The sequence below is a fragment of the Solanum verrucosum genome, unplaced genomic scaffold (assembly GCF_900185275.1).
Source record: "Solanum verrucosum unplaced genomic scaffold, falcon-dt-bn FXZP01000113.1, whole genome shotgun sequence".
Taxonomy (NCBI): domain Eukaryota; kingdom Viridiplantae; phylum Streptophyta; class Magnoliopsida; order Solanales; family Solanaceae; genus Solanum; species Solanum verrucosum.
In genome coordinates, this window is record NW_026020105.1 from 1,481,728 (window position 1) to 1,499,603 (window position 17,876).

The 17,876-nt window shown below is 31.0% G+C and overlaps 1 protein-coding gene across 1 annotated transcript; it reads right to left on the bottom strand.

Moving 5' to 3' along the window:
* Positions 1-816: 816 nt before the first annotated feature.
* LOC125825199 (BURP domain-containing protein 5-like) lies at positions 817-3,050 on the bottom strand. Its single transcript, XM_049504533.1, has 3 exons — positions 3,012-3,050; positions 2,770-2,881; positions 817-1,655 (listed from the first exon to the last, which is right to left on the bottom strand). Exons 1-3 carry the CDS (start codon positions 3,048-3,050, stop codon positions 817-819), a joined length of 990 nt encoding a protein of 329 aa, XP_049360490.1.
* Positions 3,051-17,876: the final 14,826 nt, after the last annotated feature.

Sequence of the window (17,876 nt, forward strand, 5' to 3'; positions counted from 1 at the left end):
TCTTCTCTACTCAAATGTATATCTTCTATGTTTTTAATTTTTTAGCAAGAAACTAAAATAGTAGTATAAGAAATACACGATCTACCACTCACAATTAGTTTCAAGGGATATTTGAATTTATGTTCCCTATTTTGTCGTTACAAATAACAATAGAATATACATCTTTTTTATGATTTTAAAGGAAAATATAAATGTTAGGATGCAAATCGTTAAAAAATGAATGTAATTGAAAAGGATACAAATATATGTTAGGTAGGGGCACAAAACACAAAAACTTCTTCCTACTTTTAAGTTATTGTTGATCAATTGGTATAATACCGGCTTCACTGTATTTGTAGTTGAATCACATTTCCATGTTTGTCATGATTTAAATACTACAATCATTTTTTTGTTTTTAAAAAAAAATTGATAACAGTTTCTTGTGTCATTATAATGAATCACACATAGAGTAGTTCAAGAATCACTAAAAATTCTTTGAAAAATAAAAGAACTCAGTATGTACTTTGGTTTTAGAGTATGATTGTAAGGAAATATTCACAAAACAATCTACTCTCTTCCTTTGTTCTATCAAAAACTGTAAATGGTAAACAGTTTTATTTTAAAAATTTGGAATACACATGCGTTGCACGTGTCCAGAACTAGTATAAATATAATTCTAACTAGCTACCAAACAATTTTATAAAGTTTATTTCAATTTCTTATGTCTGGTGCAGTAGGTTGCTATAGCACACACATATTCATAGTAAAAGTAGTCATAATTTATTTGTGGACCATTTAGTTTATTACACCTCTTAGGATTTAAATTTAGCCATTTTGTTAGGCGTCTTCATAAGGTAAAAAGGCGATTTGATCATCTTCAAGGAAATGACAAATTGTCGTAGTTCCAGGCTTAACATTAAGCACTACAAAAGGCAATCCTTTCGGATTCCAAAGAGATGTATCTTTGTGACATATCGATACTGCTTTAACTTTTGTTCCATCAACACCAATCATCGATACCATAAATGTCTTCGTAATTCCTCCACCATGACAAAAATGTACTGCATACGCGTAGTTAAGTTTGTGGCATACCATGTTAACCCCCTCACCTATTTGTTCAACTTCTTCAATAGTGTATTTTTGCAACAACATTTGATTTTCCCCTTGTACTTCCGTTGCAATTACCTTAACATTGTTTGTTCCAAGCATGAATATCCCAAAATCTACCATAGACTCCAAAGAAGTTGCACAATTTTGCTTTTGTCCTTTCTTCGTTGGCGATTCACAAAATTTAATTGTTTCCTTGATTGTTTCAGCGTCCTTTGAACTATTTATTGAGAAATGGTTTAGGATTTCTGGAATTTTTTTCGATGAGAAGGGAATCGATTCAACAAATTGTCTAGGCCAAATGGGTGCTTCGTTTTTATTTTTTAGAGAGGGAAAATTGATGATGTTTCCTTTTTCCAAGTCGTTTTCTAAGAAGAAAGGTTTGTAAAGGAAATTATTATCTTGAAAATCACTATTAATACTTTCTTCAATTACTTGTCGAAGATGTGCATTTGGGGTTTCCCTTTTTAGGTTATGAATCTCTTCATCAGTAGCAGCACTAAAAACCCAAATTCCATGTTGGTGCAAACCATAATACACTTTCTCCTTTGTGTCACCAATGTCATTCTCTGTGGCAACACAATAACAATTATTTCATACATAAAATAGTACGATTAATTTTCTATTTAAATGGACTGACCTTCAATTTTTATCCTTCAGATGAATAAGTGTTTAATTAATGCCCCTCGCAACTGAATTTATATTTAGTGGGGCATAAGGTCTTTTAAGAAATTGAAAAGCCATGTGAAAAATTATGATACAATAATATGAATTTATACATCATAAAAAATTATTTATTACAAGTAAAAATTAAAAACCAACACCAAATAGAGGAAAAAGTGCAAGTGATCACCCTAATGATTTTTCTCCAAATAATTGAATAATGGAGGAAAAAGTGCTAGTTACCCTAATGATTTTTCTCCAAATGGTTGAATAATGATCAAATTAAGTTGGCTTCAAAAATAGTTTAAGTAAGAAAAAGAGTAATTTGATGGGTAACAAAATGGACAATCATCTAGCCAAAGTTCATCTGGCTGAATAATTATTTTTTCAGATCCAATCGATATGGTATTATTTCTCTCAGAATAAGAGCTTGTTTGGCATTGCGGTTAGGATATCAAACTGTCTAATCGTTTGGTTGGGAACAAGATTAGCTATCCTGAGATAACTTATTCCACCATGTATATGGGATAACTTATCCCATTACTATGATATAAATGGTGGGATAAGTTATCCCAAATATGGCAACCAAACAAGATAAAAAAAAAAATCATCCCATCACTATTTCCTTATTCCATCACTATTATTTTTAATCTCTCACACCAAACGACCCCTAAGTTCTAGAGACATTAAATGTCACTAATTGGAAATATCATTCACCGGTCAATGACTATTTCTTCCTTCGTCTTAATTAACTTGTTTACATGCTCCTTAAAAATATTAACAGGATGCATGCATATTATTTGTTTAATTAACTATAGTAAACATTTCTCTTATTTTTTTCTGTGCTAGAATCTTTTTCACTGTCATAGATTTATTTTTTGCAAATTCATTTCGCAACAAATTAGCAATAAATTTCTAGATTTCAATTAAATTTTAATTGAAATTTCACAAGACTAATTACTCAATGACCGTTAAATTAACTCCCTCAAACAATATCTATCGACTCAAACTAAGACTAACCTGCTTGGGAAAGAAAATCTCTGATCACTTTGGGCATACGAGTGTTGGGCAATTTTATTTTCCAATAAACCTCCGGAGATATAGCTGCATCACTACTTGCTACAAAAGCTAACTACATATGTACAACAATAAACAATTTTGTTAACTTTCAGAATTAAATGATAACTAGAAAAAGATGAAAATTAATTAAATTGTGAACGATAAAAAAGCAAATATATACATATAAAGAAAATACAACTCACCACACAAATTGTGAGGGAGTAAAGTAGCTGAAACTTCATTGTAAATCTTTTGTATGGAACCACAATAGATAAATGTCCATTATTTATAGGCATAGACTAATTATATTATACACTACCCACTTGGTGAAAATAGAAATTAAAGATTAATACTGAAGAGCTGGAATTAATGGCCTTGAAAATAATATCTTTTTCTCAAGTTGAACCCTAGCTATTGGACATGCAATTAATTGAAGAAGGTTCATCATCTATCCATTACTCTGTTCGTTTATATTTGACTTGGCACACCCTCTAAAAATATATATTTTCTTTATCTTAAATTATATTTTGTAATTCTTGAAATAGTTATCTCAACTTTATTATTTTAAAATTTCAAGATAAAATCAATATTTTTTCTCATTTAATCCTTAATATTAACTGTTTTTAAGGACTATAAACACTTTAATTATGGAGTGATGATACTAGAGTAAATATTCAATGCAAAGAGATTATATATTTTTAAAAGGATAGAATAATTAAAATTCTCTTAATTTATAATTTTTCAAGGAACGTGTAAAGAAGAAAACACAACAAATAATTATATTTGAGCCGGAGAGGATAATAAATAAAATGACACTTTTACTATATCCATTCTAATTATTACTCATACATTATCTCTCATTGAAATATGATTGAAGTGAGTTATGATAATAAGGATAAAATAAATATAAATTGATAAATTATGTATTATTATTTTATTTAAATTGAATAAATAAAAATGAACGGAGGAAATACTATTAGAATGACAAGCATTTTGAATTAATTATTTAGAAAAAAATCTTGTTAGGTGAAAAAGATCGAATTAGATAATAGACTATATATTACTTCCTCCATTTCACAAAGAATGACTTGGTTTGACTTGATATAGAGTTTAAGTAAATAAAGAAGATTTTTGAATTTTGTGGTCCTAAATTAAAATTATGTCAAATGTACAAAATTGTCCTTAATCTTGTGGTCTTAAACATGCCACGTGAAAAACAAAAAGTAATATGTTATCAAAAAAGAAAAAAAATCATTCTTTTTTAAACTGACTAAAAAAAAAATGTCATTATTTGTGAAACGGGGAATATTAGAATTTGTGTTTTCAAATGTGGCGGCTAAGTTGCAACTTGCAAGGAAAAATTGCCACCTAAACTTGCACTCATTTGTTATCTCTCTCTATACTAGATACTAGATACAGGACCGTGCTAGCACGAGTCGAGTTCAATATATGTTACTTTCTCTGTTGATTTTTATTATTATGTTATATTTTCTAAAAGTCAATTTGATTAATTTTTAAAGTTAAATTAGATTATATTAATTTGATATTTTAAATAAAAAATTTAGATACTCAAAAATTATATGAAAAGTAATATAAATTTCAATTTTTTGCATATCAATATGATTAAAAAATATATCGTAAAATATTAGTCAAAGTTATTATTGTTTGACTCTAAAAAATGAAACTATGACAATTAAAAGTGGATGGAAGCAGTATATTTTACAATTTATGTGACATAAATAAAATTTAGAAAGTCAACTGAAATTTTATATGATATTTAGATATTTTAAGTCGTTAACTATTGTAATTTATGAAACTATAACAACTAAAAGTGGACGGAGACAGTATTTTTTAGTTTCAATTTATGTGACATAAATAGAATTTGGAGAGTCAATTGAATTTTAATATGATATTTAGATATTTTAAGTTGTTAACTATTATGGTACTTATTTTACGTAAGTTTTAACTAATACTATGTTACTCTCTCTATTCCATTTATGTAGCACTGGTAGAAATTTGATAGTCAATTAAATTTTTTTATGTCTTTTAACTTTTTAAATTATTAATTATCGTGACTTATATTATTTTTATGTCATTTTTTTCTAACTTTCTCTATCCTAATTAACTGAATGTTTTTAAATATTTTAGACCAATTATTATTGTGATTTATAATATTTTTATATAATTTAATAAAGTTACCACAATGTCGTCGTTTGAAACATGTACAAAAACATCCAGGATTAAGTTATTAATGCAAATATTTAATTAGCAATTATAATTATCAATATAACTACAGTAAGTGTAAAGTTGGCCCCACAAGTAAAAAGAGATAGTCTCAAAAAGGCAGTAATCACACGTATATGGAGCACAATGCAAGTGGGCCCACATATTCAGTAAAATTGTCTAGAAGCATTCAAAAGATAGACTTTAAATAATTGAAAATAGTACTCCCTCCGTCCTATTTTATGTGAGGTAGTTTGACTCGATACGAAATTTAAGAAAAAAAGGTAGACTTTTAAAACTTGTGATCCAAAATGAATGATAGAAATTTGTGTAGCTGTAAATCATTTTATTAAGGGTAAAATAAACATTTTATAATTAAATTATTATTTAATATATAAATATATCATTCCTTTTGAAATTGACTAAAAAGGAAAGTAAGTCAATTTAATTGATACAGAGGGAGTATGACTTTAAGAAAATGCACATCCATGTAACGATGAAGTAAAAAAAAGTTAAAGCATTAAATTTTTGTAAATACCAAAATAAGGGTATCTCCAACCCAATCCTTTATTTTACTCTCCAAATATAAAACTTTCTATTTTTTCAGATAATCAACTCCAACTCAATTCTCTATTTTACTTTTTTAAATGATTTTATTTCTCTCTCCTCAATATTATATTATTATTTTTATTTCATTCTTATTTTCTTATTTCATAATATAAATTCTTTATTTTTTTCCCAAATAATTACTTTATATAATTTTTAATGTGATATGAAATTATATTTTATTCTAAATTTTTAAATAACATAAATTGCAAGAAAATATAATATAATACATAAATTAGGGGACAAATTCAAATAAAAGTGACATACAATTACATAAACACTCAATTTTCAAAATTATTACGTTGCTCCCATAAATGCTCTATTAATGCATTACGGAGTTCAAAATGAACATTTTTTGTTCTTAATTTTTTTATGTCTAGCTAAAAATTGTTCAAACCGGAGATTTTCATCTACCACCATTTCTATAGTTGGAGTTGGAGCCTCTACGGCATCTTGAATTGGTGCATTGAGATCACGTTCATCCTCAATTATCATGTTGTGCAATATAATACATGTATTCATTATATCATGTAGTATGTGTCGTGATCTTTAATGCCAACATTCTAAACACAGTGGTGATTTTTTGCAAAGTAGATAATCCAAATCTACCCAGCACATCAATGCGTTGTTCAAAGTACGTGTCGTGAACGACGGCGAAATATTGCATCATTAAAGTGTGGTGTGGCTGAAAAATAATCACGAAATAAATTATCATCAGCCGCCTCACGATCACGATTGATTACCACATGACCTGAAATGGAGCCACCTATGAAAACTTCATTAGTATGATTTTGTAGACTTGTTGGAACATGTATTTGTTCATACATAGATGATTTATTAAATTATCATGATGTTCTGTACTAGGAAAAAAATTTCAAATCTAAGGAAGATGATGACGAAGAAGAAAAATATTCATCATTATTATTAGAACAATCTCTAAGATTGAAATTCATTTTCCAAAGGACAAACCAAATTACTTGAATATGTTTTGAAATGAAATGAATGTGCAGACTTCAAGTGGTAAATGGTGTTCATTATATAATATGTAATGTTTTATCTAAAATATATTAAATGTACTGATGAGAATCTCATCCAACCGTTTATAATAAGATGAAATCCATCTAATGGTGAATATGAAGATTACATTTTTAAATTATTGTTGTGATCAATTATGTATTGTATTTTATCTTGTATTTAAATTATTATGTTATGTATTATATTGTATTGTTATCTTGTATTTAAATTATTATGTTATGTACTGTATTGTTATCTTGTATTTAAATTATCATATCATGTATTGTATTTTTAAACTAATTTTTTTCATCTTGCCATTTAAATTTTGCGTACTCTTTATAATTAAAATTAATAATAAAATAAAATTTTATTATTCACTAAAATTAGAAAAAAAACACTATTAATTTGAAATTAAAATAGTATATATTAAATAATATTTTTAAAAATATTATATTACATTTAAAAAATAATTATGAATATTAGATATTTAATTAATGGAATTATATGTAAAATAATATGTTAATTAGAAAGTAAATAGAAATAATAATAAAATAATAAAAAAGTGAAATAGAGAGTGTGAATAATAGTTAATATTCACCTCCTAAATTTGAAGAATAGATGGTGATTTGGAGGTGGGTTGGAGTGTTCATTCTCTATTTTACTCTCCAAATATAGAAAATGGAGAGTAAAATAGAGGTGGATTGGAGATGATCTAAGACTTGGTCGGTAAGCTGGCAAGACACTTGAGAGGTGCTTGTCAAGCCACTTATATATATAGAGAAAATAAATACATATAAAACTCACAACTTTTTCATTTAAAATACACTTTCATATTAGTAACATATGTGATGTGATTAGGGTCTCAAATGGACAAGTTGAACTGAAATTAGAGAGATTAAAATGAGTTTGAATTAAAAATTAGGTTAGATCATGATCTATTTAAATTTATTTTGGATTAAAATTGATTAAGCTTAAATGGGCTGAAAATCTGGTTGCGATCCGCTCAATTTGACTCGCTTAATTTTAACAATTTTAACATATCAATGTAATTTAGCTTTTATAACCACAATTTGAATTTCAACCGAAGAAAATAAAAAGTAAGTTCTTGATTTTGAAGTGGAAAGTTACCATACATTATACCAATCAAATAAACATACATTTATGATGACTCACTTAGCATGTATTCTATGAAAAAATTATTATTTAACTTTTTGAGATTATTTTGGTCTGAGAAAAGCAAATTTTAATTTACAAATAAAAACAATGGATAAATAAAAGAGATAATATTTCATACATTCAATATAGGAACATACATTACTCAATGCAAATAAAGAATCTTAAACGGGTTGAATTTGATATTAAATTAGACTCGTTTTGACAACCCTAAATGTGACTGAGCGTGTTCCTCAAACACGATAATATATTTCATTCGATCTATTTTACTTGTCTATTTTAAATTTTGCACGTTTCTTAAAATAATAATTGATATAAAATATTGTGCTGTACTATAATATTCCTTCCATCGCCGTGATTTTTTTGGCTTCGTGAATGTTTATACGAAGAAACAATTCAAGGGAAAATCAATTAATTAATTTTATGATAGTTATTCTTGTTTTTTTAAATTTATTTTTATCCCTCTCTAGGCCTCTCCGTCGGAGCTTTCATCTTTTTGCTCCCTCAATGACTCAAACTCATGATCATCGAACTGAAAGTGAGGGGTGCTTATCGCTTACCAACCGAAAAACTCCTTGTTTCATAGTCATTATTTTTATGTTCAGAACTATCCTATTTTATATTTTGGAAAAATCATGTGGATAAGCAAACATATATTAGTTAATTAGCTAATATAACTATGATTTGAATTAATTCCGGTTTGCAACTTACATTTAGTTGTAATTATGTCGCTTATACATATACAAATACAAATTATACACATATACACAATTATATGACAGATATACAAATACAATTAATCTCTCTCCACTTTGTGCCCTCTCTTGCTCACGTCTCTCCTCCCTTTCCCAGTCTCGCTCGCGTCTCTCCTCCTTCTCTCAGTCTCGCTTGCCAGATATACAAATACATATGTATATCAGTTACATATATACAATTACATGACATATATACATATACAGTTCGTCTGTCTCCACTCTGTGTCCTCTCTCGCTTGCCTCTGCCCCCCCCCCCCCCCCCCCCCTCTCCCAATCTTGTTCGCCTCTCTCCTACCTCTCTCAATCTCATTCGCCAGATATACAAATACATATGTATATCAGTTACATATATACAATTATTTGACAGATATACATATATATCAACAAATATACATATACAATTCGTCTCTCTCCATTCTCTGCCCTCTCTCGCTCGCCTCTCTCCTCTCTCTAACATGTAGCTACGAATCGTAATTAGCAAACTATAGCTATGAAGCATAATTAACTTGTTTTTGAGTGGCTATATGTGAAAATCCTCGGACCATTATTTTTTTCAAATAGTGCAGTTTTCTTTTCATGTATAAGGAAATATTTTTATAAAAAAATAATTCTAAACCACAAAGTATAAAAAGAAAAGTGTAAGTGCATTGACAGATGAAAATAAAAAACATATACAATTGGGCAAACAAAATTGTAAGATTTGAGTTGTATCAACTATCACCAACTCTTAACTCCATATATCTGTAAAACCAATATAAAAATCTTCGTCAAATGTGAGTGCTGCAGAAGAAGAAGAATGCTCTATTTCTGGACTAAACTAACAGAGGGAGTTTCTTGATAAATCACAGAAACAGAGCATTCTTCTTCTTTTGAACTAACTGGGCTCATGTTCTCATTGGAAATCTTGATTTTCTTGAAACTGATACTGAGCAATTAGTAGAGAATCAAGAAAATTCTCTACATTGTGATCCGAAGGGATGATAACCTGAGAAGAATTGACGCTCCTCTTAATGCAAATCCTTCTCATGTCGAATTTGACCACGTTGTGAGAGTATATTATCGGTTGGACGATATTCTTTCATAATCCAGACATGGTTTTTTTCGTCAAAACGGAAGGTTTTCTTTAATCCTTTTTTGTTGTAAACTGGTTTCAATTCCTTTCCATGAGCCAACAATTGCCCTGTTGAAGTACTTAGTTTTTTTCTTTAAATGAGTGAAGACAAGATGATGATTAGAAGTAGTCGTTGTCTCGAATAACTGAGATGATTTTTTGTTGCCATACAAGTCTACAAATCAAAGAGAAAAAAAAATAGAGGAGTAGAAAAGAAAGAAGAAGAAGAAGAAGAAGAGATATTATATATATATATATATATATAAGAAACGCTCAACAATTCACACGTTGTAAATATTAGGACTACTGTTCAGAAGGTGGGATATTTTTGTTCATCACATCCTATATACCGAACGACTGCTTAACAATTTTCAAAGACAATAGGTTTCGTTTGGTAGGCCACAATAAAATAAATAATTCCTATATTATGTATGATATTATTTAATACTATATATGTTTGGTAGAAATTTGAATCTATGTATAGCTAATTCATGTCTACATTGTCTTTGAGTAAGCAAGCGTAATTAACATTATGGATTAATATAACTTTAAGTCCGATTCTATACATGTACCTTTGTATTCATAATGATTAATGAATGTATCTATTATCACCTTAATTTATTGGTTAAACATGATAAATTAATGTGATTTTTATGCACACACTCCATGCACTACATGTCTTTTCAAGAATTCTTTTCTCATTGGTCCTTTTAAGATACTATTCTTTCGTCCCCAATTTATGTGATACTTTTTGTTTTTCGAGAATCAAATAATTTAAATTTGACTGGAAATTTGCTCATGGAATTTTCACTTTTTTAAAATGAAATTTATATATTTATAAATTATATAGAAAAATATTATGAGTTACAATAATGTATAAATTCAAAATATATGAAAAAATTACGGTAAATGATAGAGACAGGAGAAAGTATTATATATATTATTTTGTCTTTAGAAGCTATTGCTTCTTTCAATTATTATATAATGTTGTTGCACATGTATTCTTAATACTTTTGGAGACAAATTTTATGGTTAATGATGTTGTAATGTTGGGTTAATGATTATCAAATAGTTGAAAAGTCTTGAATAAGGATATATCAAGCCTGCAAGCTTATCACTTATCAGTAATGCTACGACCATTTTGTAACCATATTATGATTTAAGTTTGATATATTGAGACATATAATTAAATATTAGATGTACTGTATTATATAAATACTATTAAATTTATGATATTGAAAGAATTAAGACTTAACCCTAGGCTTGAAATTTAGGAAATAGAAGACTACATATTAATTGACATCAAAATTAGGAACTTGATTATAAAATTAAGCGCGTTTACTTACCAATTATGTATTCTTGATAGATTGGGAACATTCTGATGCATTGAGTAAAGGAAAAGCATTGGGAAATTAGTTTACTTGACTTCGGTTCTTCGATTGAGGTAGGTTATGGTTTGTTCTATGTGATAGAGAAATTCTTACTAGTGATTGATAGTAATTTAGTAATATTGTGAAATTTTCTATGTACTTAGTTACTGTGGTTTGGAAGATTTATATGTTGTTGTGGTTGGTCTTTAATCCCAAGACCGCGAAATTAAATCCATAATGTTGAACTTGCTCTATCAAAGTGATGCCTTGAATAAAGAAGGCTTGATGAAATATTGTTAATGAAGTGAAAAGTGATGATAAAGAATGATGAATTAACTATATTGTTGGATCGGGTGCCACAAGCCGACACAATATATTTTGATCAGAGGCCATGTTCCGACACGATAACATTAACAGAAAACATAATAAAATAATTTAATAACTCAATCTCAAAGAACCCATTTCCCGAAAGAGCGTGGTGTGGACCTCATGTGTGTTCTTGCTATTGTTGACTAATTACGTACTTGTTTCATTGTTGTCATCACCCGTTCATATTGCTTGTTGCTTGTCACCTGCTAAGTGCTATAGTTGATTTCATGTTATAACTTTGTGCATATTAGTTTCTATTTTGAGTCTGCCGATGATATCATGTACTGACCCTACTTGTATTTTTTTCTTCGTTTTCCTTTTGTGGAGTGCAACAAGTGTACTGGCAACTTCGACTCGCCCTCAGCTCTAGCCAGTCTCCAGCATATTAGATTCCAAGGTGAGCTATTCCTTCTAGCTCTTGTTGGATTCTCTAGGTCATGACATGATGTCCTTAGATTTCAGACACAAGCTATTTTATTTATCTATTATGGTGTCTTTGATACTCTTGGACTTAGTGTTTGGGGATTAAATGTCCTTGATGTGATGACTTTTAGGTTTTGAAAATGATATGTAATAGACTCTAGTGACTTTTTTTTTCTTATATTAATACTATTTGAGTTTCCGCATTATGATTATATTTTGTAAGTTGAACAATTAATATAAGTTGGGATTTGAATTTGTTGGTTCACCCACCTAAAAAGTTAAAAATGGGTGCCACTCATGACCCTTTTTGGATCGTAATATAATCTCATCTGAATTCTTATATTTTGTATTGAAAATATGATGACACCCCAAATAAAAGAATAACTTTTATGTGATAAATTCAAAGTTAAATAAGTTCTTGATATTTGAGACATCAATAAATAACAAGGCATAAGGCCATATATGACATAATAGAGATATAACACAAGTCTACAAGTCTTTAAGGACATAACATCTAGCATATGGCCGGGAGAAGGCCAAAATCTATCCATTAACGGTGTATAACCTGCATGTAACATCCTAAAAAATTCTAATCTAAGACCTGAATCATTCCTTATTTACCTATAAAATCGTATTGGGTGACTCATAAATTTTTCTTAGGTGTTAAGGTCAATTATTTAGTGTTGGAATAAATTTGGAGATGAATCAAGGTCACAAGAATCCCCTAGCACAAAGTTGAGTTGAAAGATTCCTTATCGATTAAGTTTTGATGCAAGATTCTACTTGAGTTAAATTCATACGACCATATCTCTTAGAATATGAAGAGTTATGTTACCTATAATATATTAAAGTAAAGGCATTTGAGTCTTCTTTCCAACGCCACCAAGTTTGCATCAATTGGATTTTGAAGTAAAGGTTATGCCCATTTTACTGGACACTATCTTTCCACGTGATGACCGAGCATTTTTCGCGTGGGCGCATGCCGAGGCAGTAGCTACTGCCTTCCTGCGCAGTTGGCTGCGCGCCTGAGGCGTTTTCCGCACGGGAGCGTGGATGTCTGCGTCCTTTAAAAATTCCTAAAAACATAGTTTACCTCCCTAGTTCATAAATTTACCTTAGAAAGATAAGTTTTCAATAAACTACCTTCCTCTAAGGTTCATCCATCATCCAAGGTAAGATTTGACCATATAATTTCATATTTCTTCATCTAAACACCAATTAATATCTTCTATTCATGAAATTCATAGATTTTCAAGAAAATCCACCTCTAAGGTTCAAGAAACAAATTCTTGCCATCTTTTCATCCAAAGCTCTCATCTTTTCTCAAGAATTTGGAACGTATAAGATATGTAAGTTCATTCATAGTGTTGGACTAGTTCGTCCTCACGCCCTACATCTTAATTCAGTAGCAAGTTGAATATAAGGTTCTACCCTCAATTTTTATGAAATGCTTGATATGAGTTATGTTCTTGTTCTGAATTTTAAATTTCTATATTATGAGATTGCAATATTATGTGCATTGATATCTTTGAGTTGTTGTTCATGCTTATATTTCACATGAACCCTAGTTGATGAGAATTTTATTGAACTCCGTTGTGCATTTATTTTCATGCATTGGTTTTGAAATTTTAAAGTGGATTCAAGAGTATTTTTAAAGTATCTTTTGAGATGAGTTTAAGGGAACACAAATGGTTTCAAAAGTACTATTTTCACATTGAGAAAATAATTTCTATTTTTAAGAAGAACATAAATAGGTTTCAAAAATATTTTAACCAAATAAAGAGAAGTTCAGGTACCCCTTAAAGTAGGTATTATTTTTCACATTGAAAAGATAGTGCCATTTTCAGAAAAAGTATAAAGAGTTTTCACAAAAATTGTGTACAGTTCATTTGACTCTTAAAGAGACCCTTTTGAGTAATTGACTCAACGCAATGAGTGTTTTACATGAGCTTACATACATACATATAGTATTGAGCACCAATATAGGGAGAGTACAAACAATTTACAGCCCCCATAAACTGCGCAGCCACCGTATATAAGATAGTATCGCAAGACGAGCAACTCCTTAGCTGCCTCAAGAAGGCTTTTTAGTTGATCCATCAATTTAGTTGTGTTCTATACTCTGGCAAGGTATAGGGCGGATCTAGCAACATGAGTAAGATGTTGTATCATAATGAGGCACATAGTGATGGTTGTCGGTTAGAGAAACTCCCTAGTAAAGTGTGTGTGTATATATATATATATACACTTTAGTTCAATATTTACTTTTATTTCATCCATACAGTAAGAACATTAAATGATTTTCATCGTAACTTTTGCTATTCCTTAGTTGAGATACGTTCAGCATTTCAATTCAGTTATTTATTTTATTCAGCCCGATAACATACTCGTACATTCAATGTATTGATGTCATTCGACTTACATCTTTTCATGATGCAGATTTAAGTACTTAGGATTTTCAACTTTTGAGATCACATCATCCGTTCGTCAGATTTAGGTGAGACCTGCTTGCTTTCGTACAACTCCAGTTTTATGGTTTGTTAGTAGTAGCATTTTGATGTTCCATGGGTCCTGTTGTAATGACCCTCATGGTCATTTCTGTGTCTTGCCTTCTGTGTGTCTTTTAGAGCGTTCCTATAGCGACCCCAAGTCATTTATGACTTGCTGGGACTGACAGTTCGGTCACCTGATCGTTCGTTTGGTCTTGGTGCGAGTTTTTGTGTTTTGGAACTTATGAACCTTGAACGATCATTTTCGATCAAAAGTTCAAGAAGATGACATCGAAATCCAATTCTGACGATTCCATCAGCTCCGGAAGGGTCATTTTAAGCTAGTAGCATGGTTGACATGACTCCCGAGGTTTTCAGTGTGAGTCGGTGCGATTAGGCGTTTTAACTTTAAGTGTAAGCCTAAGTTTGACTTTGGTCAACATTCTGAGTAAACGCGCTCGGATGAGAATTTCGTCAGCGTGGTTAGCTTCGGAATGTCGAGTTTGGTCTAGATTGACCCTTCTTTTGTGTCTGGAGGTTTTCGATATCTTTCCGAGCCCTTTTGTGGGTTTTGACTTAAAAGGGCTGTTGGAAGTGGGGCCCACTTTTTATCGAAATGACATCTGATGGAAATTTTGACTGCGCCGTTGAGTCTGGAATATCGAATTTGATATGGTTGCATATCTCGTTTGCGTGCACGGGGTTCCGAACGAGATCGGAGCACCACATCGGAATTTTAAGTTTTGGAAATGTTGCTGATTTTCTGCAATAAATTGCAGAAAATCAGCAACATTTTTCAAACTTCAAACCCTCATTTCTCTCTCATCTCTCAACCGATTTGGGTGATTCAAAAGGCTAAGTTGTGAGATTTTTCGAGGACAATGTGTTGGTGAGCTCAGATAGTGATTTGGAGTCCCCGTTTGAGGTAAATTTCGAAAAATACCTGCTGCCAGACCTCTTTTTGTAAGCTTGATTTTGGAAATTTTTTAGACTAGTTTTCTTAGCCATTTTAGATCCGATTTTGGTGATTTTTGAGGCTATCTTGAGTGGTTTTTCGAGGAGAACATTGAGGTGTTGTCAATTTTTACTGCAGATCCCCCGTTTTTGGTAAATACGCTGAATTAGCTGCTGTCCCATTTCTAATTTTTGAGAAATTTGGGTTTTAGTTGCATGTTGATATTGTGTTGTTCCCGAGCCCCGAATTGTGTCCCATTTTGGGACATGATCTGGGGGAAACTGGTTAGGACCCACTTTTGGGGTTAATTTCGGAATTTCCGGCGCGGGTCCCACAATTCCCGTATTGACTCCAAAATTGACCTGTCTCTGTTTGTTGTGATTTTGGTGTCTAAACGACCGTATTAACGTTGTGACTCTATTTTTGATAGCGGGGAAGCGTTTCGAGGCCGTTCATAAAGGAAAAGCTCCGAAGGAGTGATTTTGGAGCGTGTGTGATCGGCCTACAGGTAGGCTACGGTTTTCCTCTTTTAGATTGAGCTCGAGAATGTGAATGCATGTTGATTAGTTGGGATTTCGGTTGGGTAGTTATTGAATCTTGCATAGGTGTTAAGAAATCATGTTTTCGGCCTATTTCCGGAATTATCGGGTAACTGTGAGCATGCTTTGTGTTATTAACGGACCCTCCTCGCTATGTGGAGTGCTTGCATGCTTAATTATTATTTATTTGAAGAATGTTGGGCCTTAGTTTAGGTTTGCCTAGGGCTTGCCTTAGAAATACATTATTCGGATCCAGTAGGCCTTAGTTTTGCCCTGACGTCGCTCGACCGACTTAGATCCCTGTAGACTGGTGTAGCAGACTTGAGTCTGATAGTTTGGGCCTTAGTTAGGTGATACTCTTTCTCTGACTATAGTTATCCTTATTTTCCCCGATGTTACGGCTTCACGAGTTACATCGGCGACACTAATTCTACTTCGCGATTTGAATTTGATTTTCGATTTGGTTCCAAGGACTTACATTGATTGGCTAAGTATGAACGGCGTTCCACAGACATTTATGAGTGTGGATCGATTAGGACTCTTTCAGCAGCTACATTAGCACCTTTATAGAGCATCCGGTTTAAGGTCCGGCCTCTATTGCCCAAATATTTATATAGAGCATCCGGTTTAAGGTCCGACCTCTATTGCTCAGATACCTATATAGAGCATCCGGTTAGAGTTCCGGCCTCTTATACTTGTTATTTGTGATTGGTTACTTGGATATTTCTTGTGAGCATCCGGTTCGAGGTCCGGCCTCCGTACTGTCAGATTCTACTAATTAGGGTTGAGGTTCTGATTCGTGTTCTTCGTTCTTGGGTTCTCATATGCAATTCTCTTTAGTTATAGTCACTACTAAAAAAATTGCAAAAGGAGACCTAAAAAAAGAGACCTCAAAAATAGGTCGCTAAAAAGAGACCTCATGAAGTCGCTATTTGCATCAATAACTTTTTTTAATTTTTTTTTAACAGGAGAGACCTCGTGAGGTCAATTTTATAAAAAAATCTTCCTAATTAATAATATAAGTGACTTATTTTTATTTTTTTATTTTATAGTATGTCTTTGCATAAAATATGCGACCTCACGAGGTCACTATTTGTTAAAATAAAAAAAATATTAATTTAGGTTTAGATATCTTGTGAGATCTCATTTTATTAGTCAAATTTGTAAAATAATATTTTAAAATAAGAGACCTCATGAGGTCGCTTATTTTTATTAAATTAAAATAAGAGGGCATTTTTAATTTAGTTTATCTCCTTTCCTGCTCTTCACCTAAAAGCTAAAAAAAGCCCTAACTTGTCTCTTCCCCATAGCTTTACAGATGTGTAGCCTCCGATTGTCGTCAAGCCTCTCATCAGTTTGAAATTTTAGTTTTCACCTTCGAAACTCACTCGGTTTGAAGCCAAAGCTTTCGTCATCGATTCAAATTCTCGGTGTCGATTTCTTTCTCTGCAAATAAAGGTGAATCTTTCAATCTTTAAACCAAGTTGTAACTATATTGTTTATTTATTGCAAGCATCCATCAATGCAGACTCTCTCTTTCAATTTACTGCAAGCATTAGTAGAATTTGTGATTCTCTTTTCACTTCATGAACATATAATTAACTTTGGGTTTTACTCTTGTTCTATCTTAATGTCCTATTTTGACTTCTCATGATGATTAACATGAATGCTAGCAAGTTTTGTATCATATAATTTAGAAGAAGATACATGGGTAGTAATATCTAAGAATAAAGAAATAACATCGGTTATGAAGATTTTCTATTTTATTTTGAGATTATTATACCTTATATCTCACTCTAAATAACTCCTAATAATCATGTGTTGAATTCTGATTTAAATTTAGAACTAATATCATTTTGGTTCATGTCTCTGTATGTATTTTGGTTGTTTTTTAACTGAGGAGAGAAAAGTTATACATATATATATATACACACACTATAGTCTATAGATATAAACCATCGTGCAATAATGAGGAGAGACAAGTTAAGAAACCATTGTACCGAGAAAGGTCCTTGACCCTTAATAGTGCCTATTGGCTGCA

Coding starts and splice junctions, on each gene's coding strand:
- LOC125825199 (XM_049504533.1), bottom strand. CDS start 3,050: ATGAAGTTTCAGCTACTTTACTCCCTCACAATTTGTGTG. Junction 2,882..3,011: donor ACTCCCTCACAATTTGTGTG/GTGAGTTGTATT, acceptor GTACATATGTAG/TTAGCTTTTGTAGCAAGTAG. Junction 1,656..2,769: donor AGATTTTCTTTCCCAAGCAG/GTTAGTCTTAGT, acceptor GTGTTGCCACAG/AGAATGACATTGGTGACACA.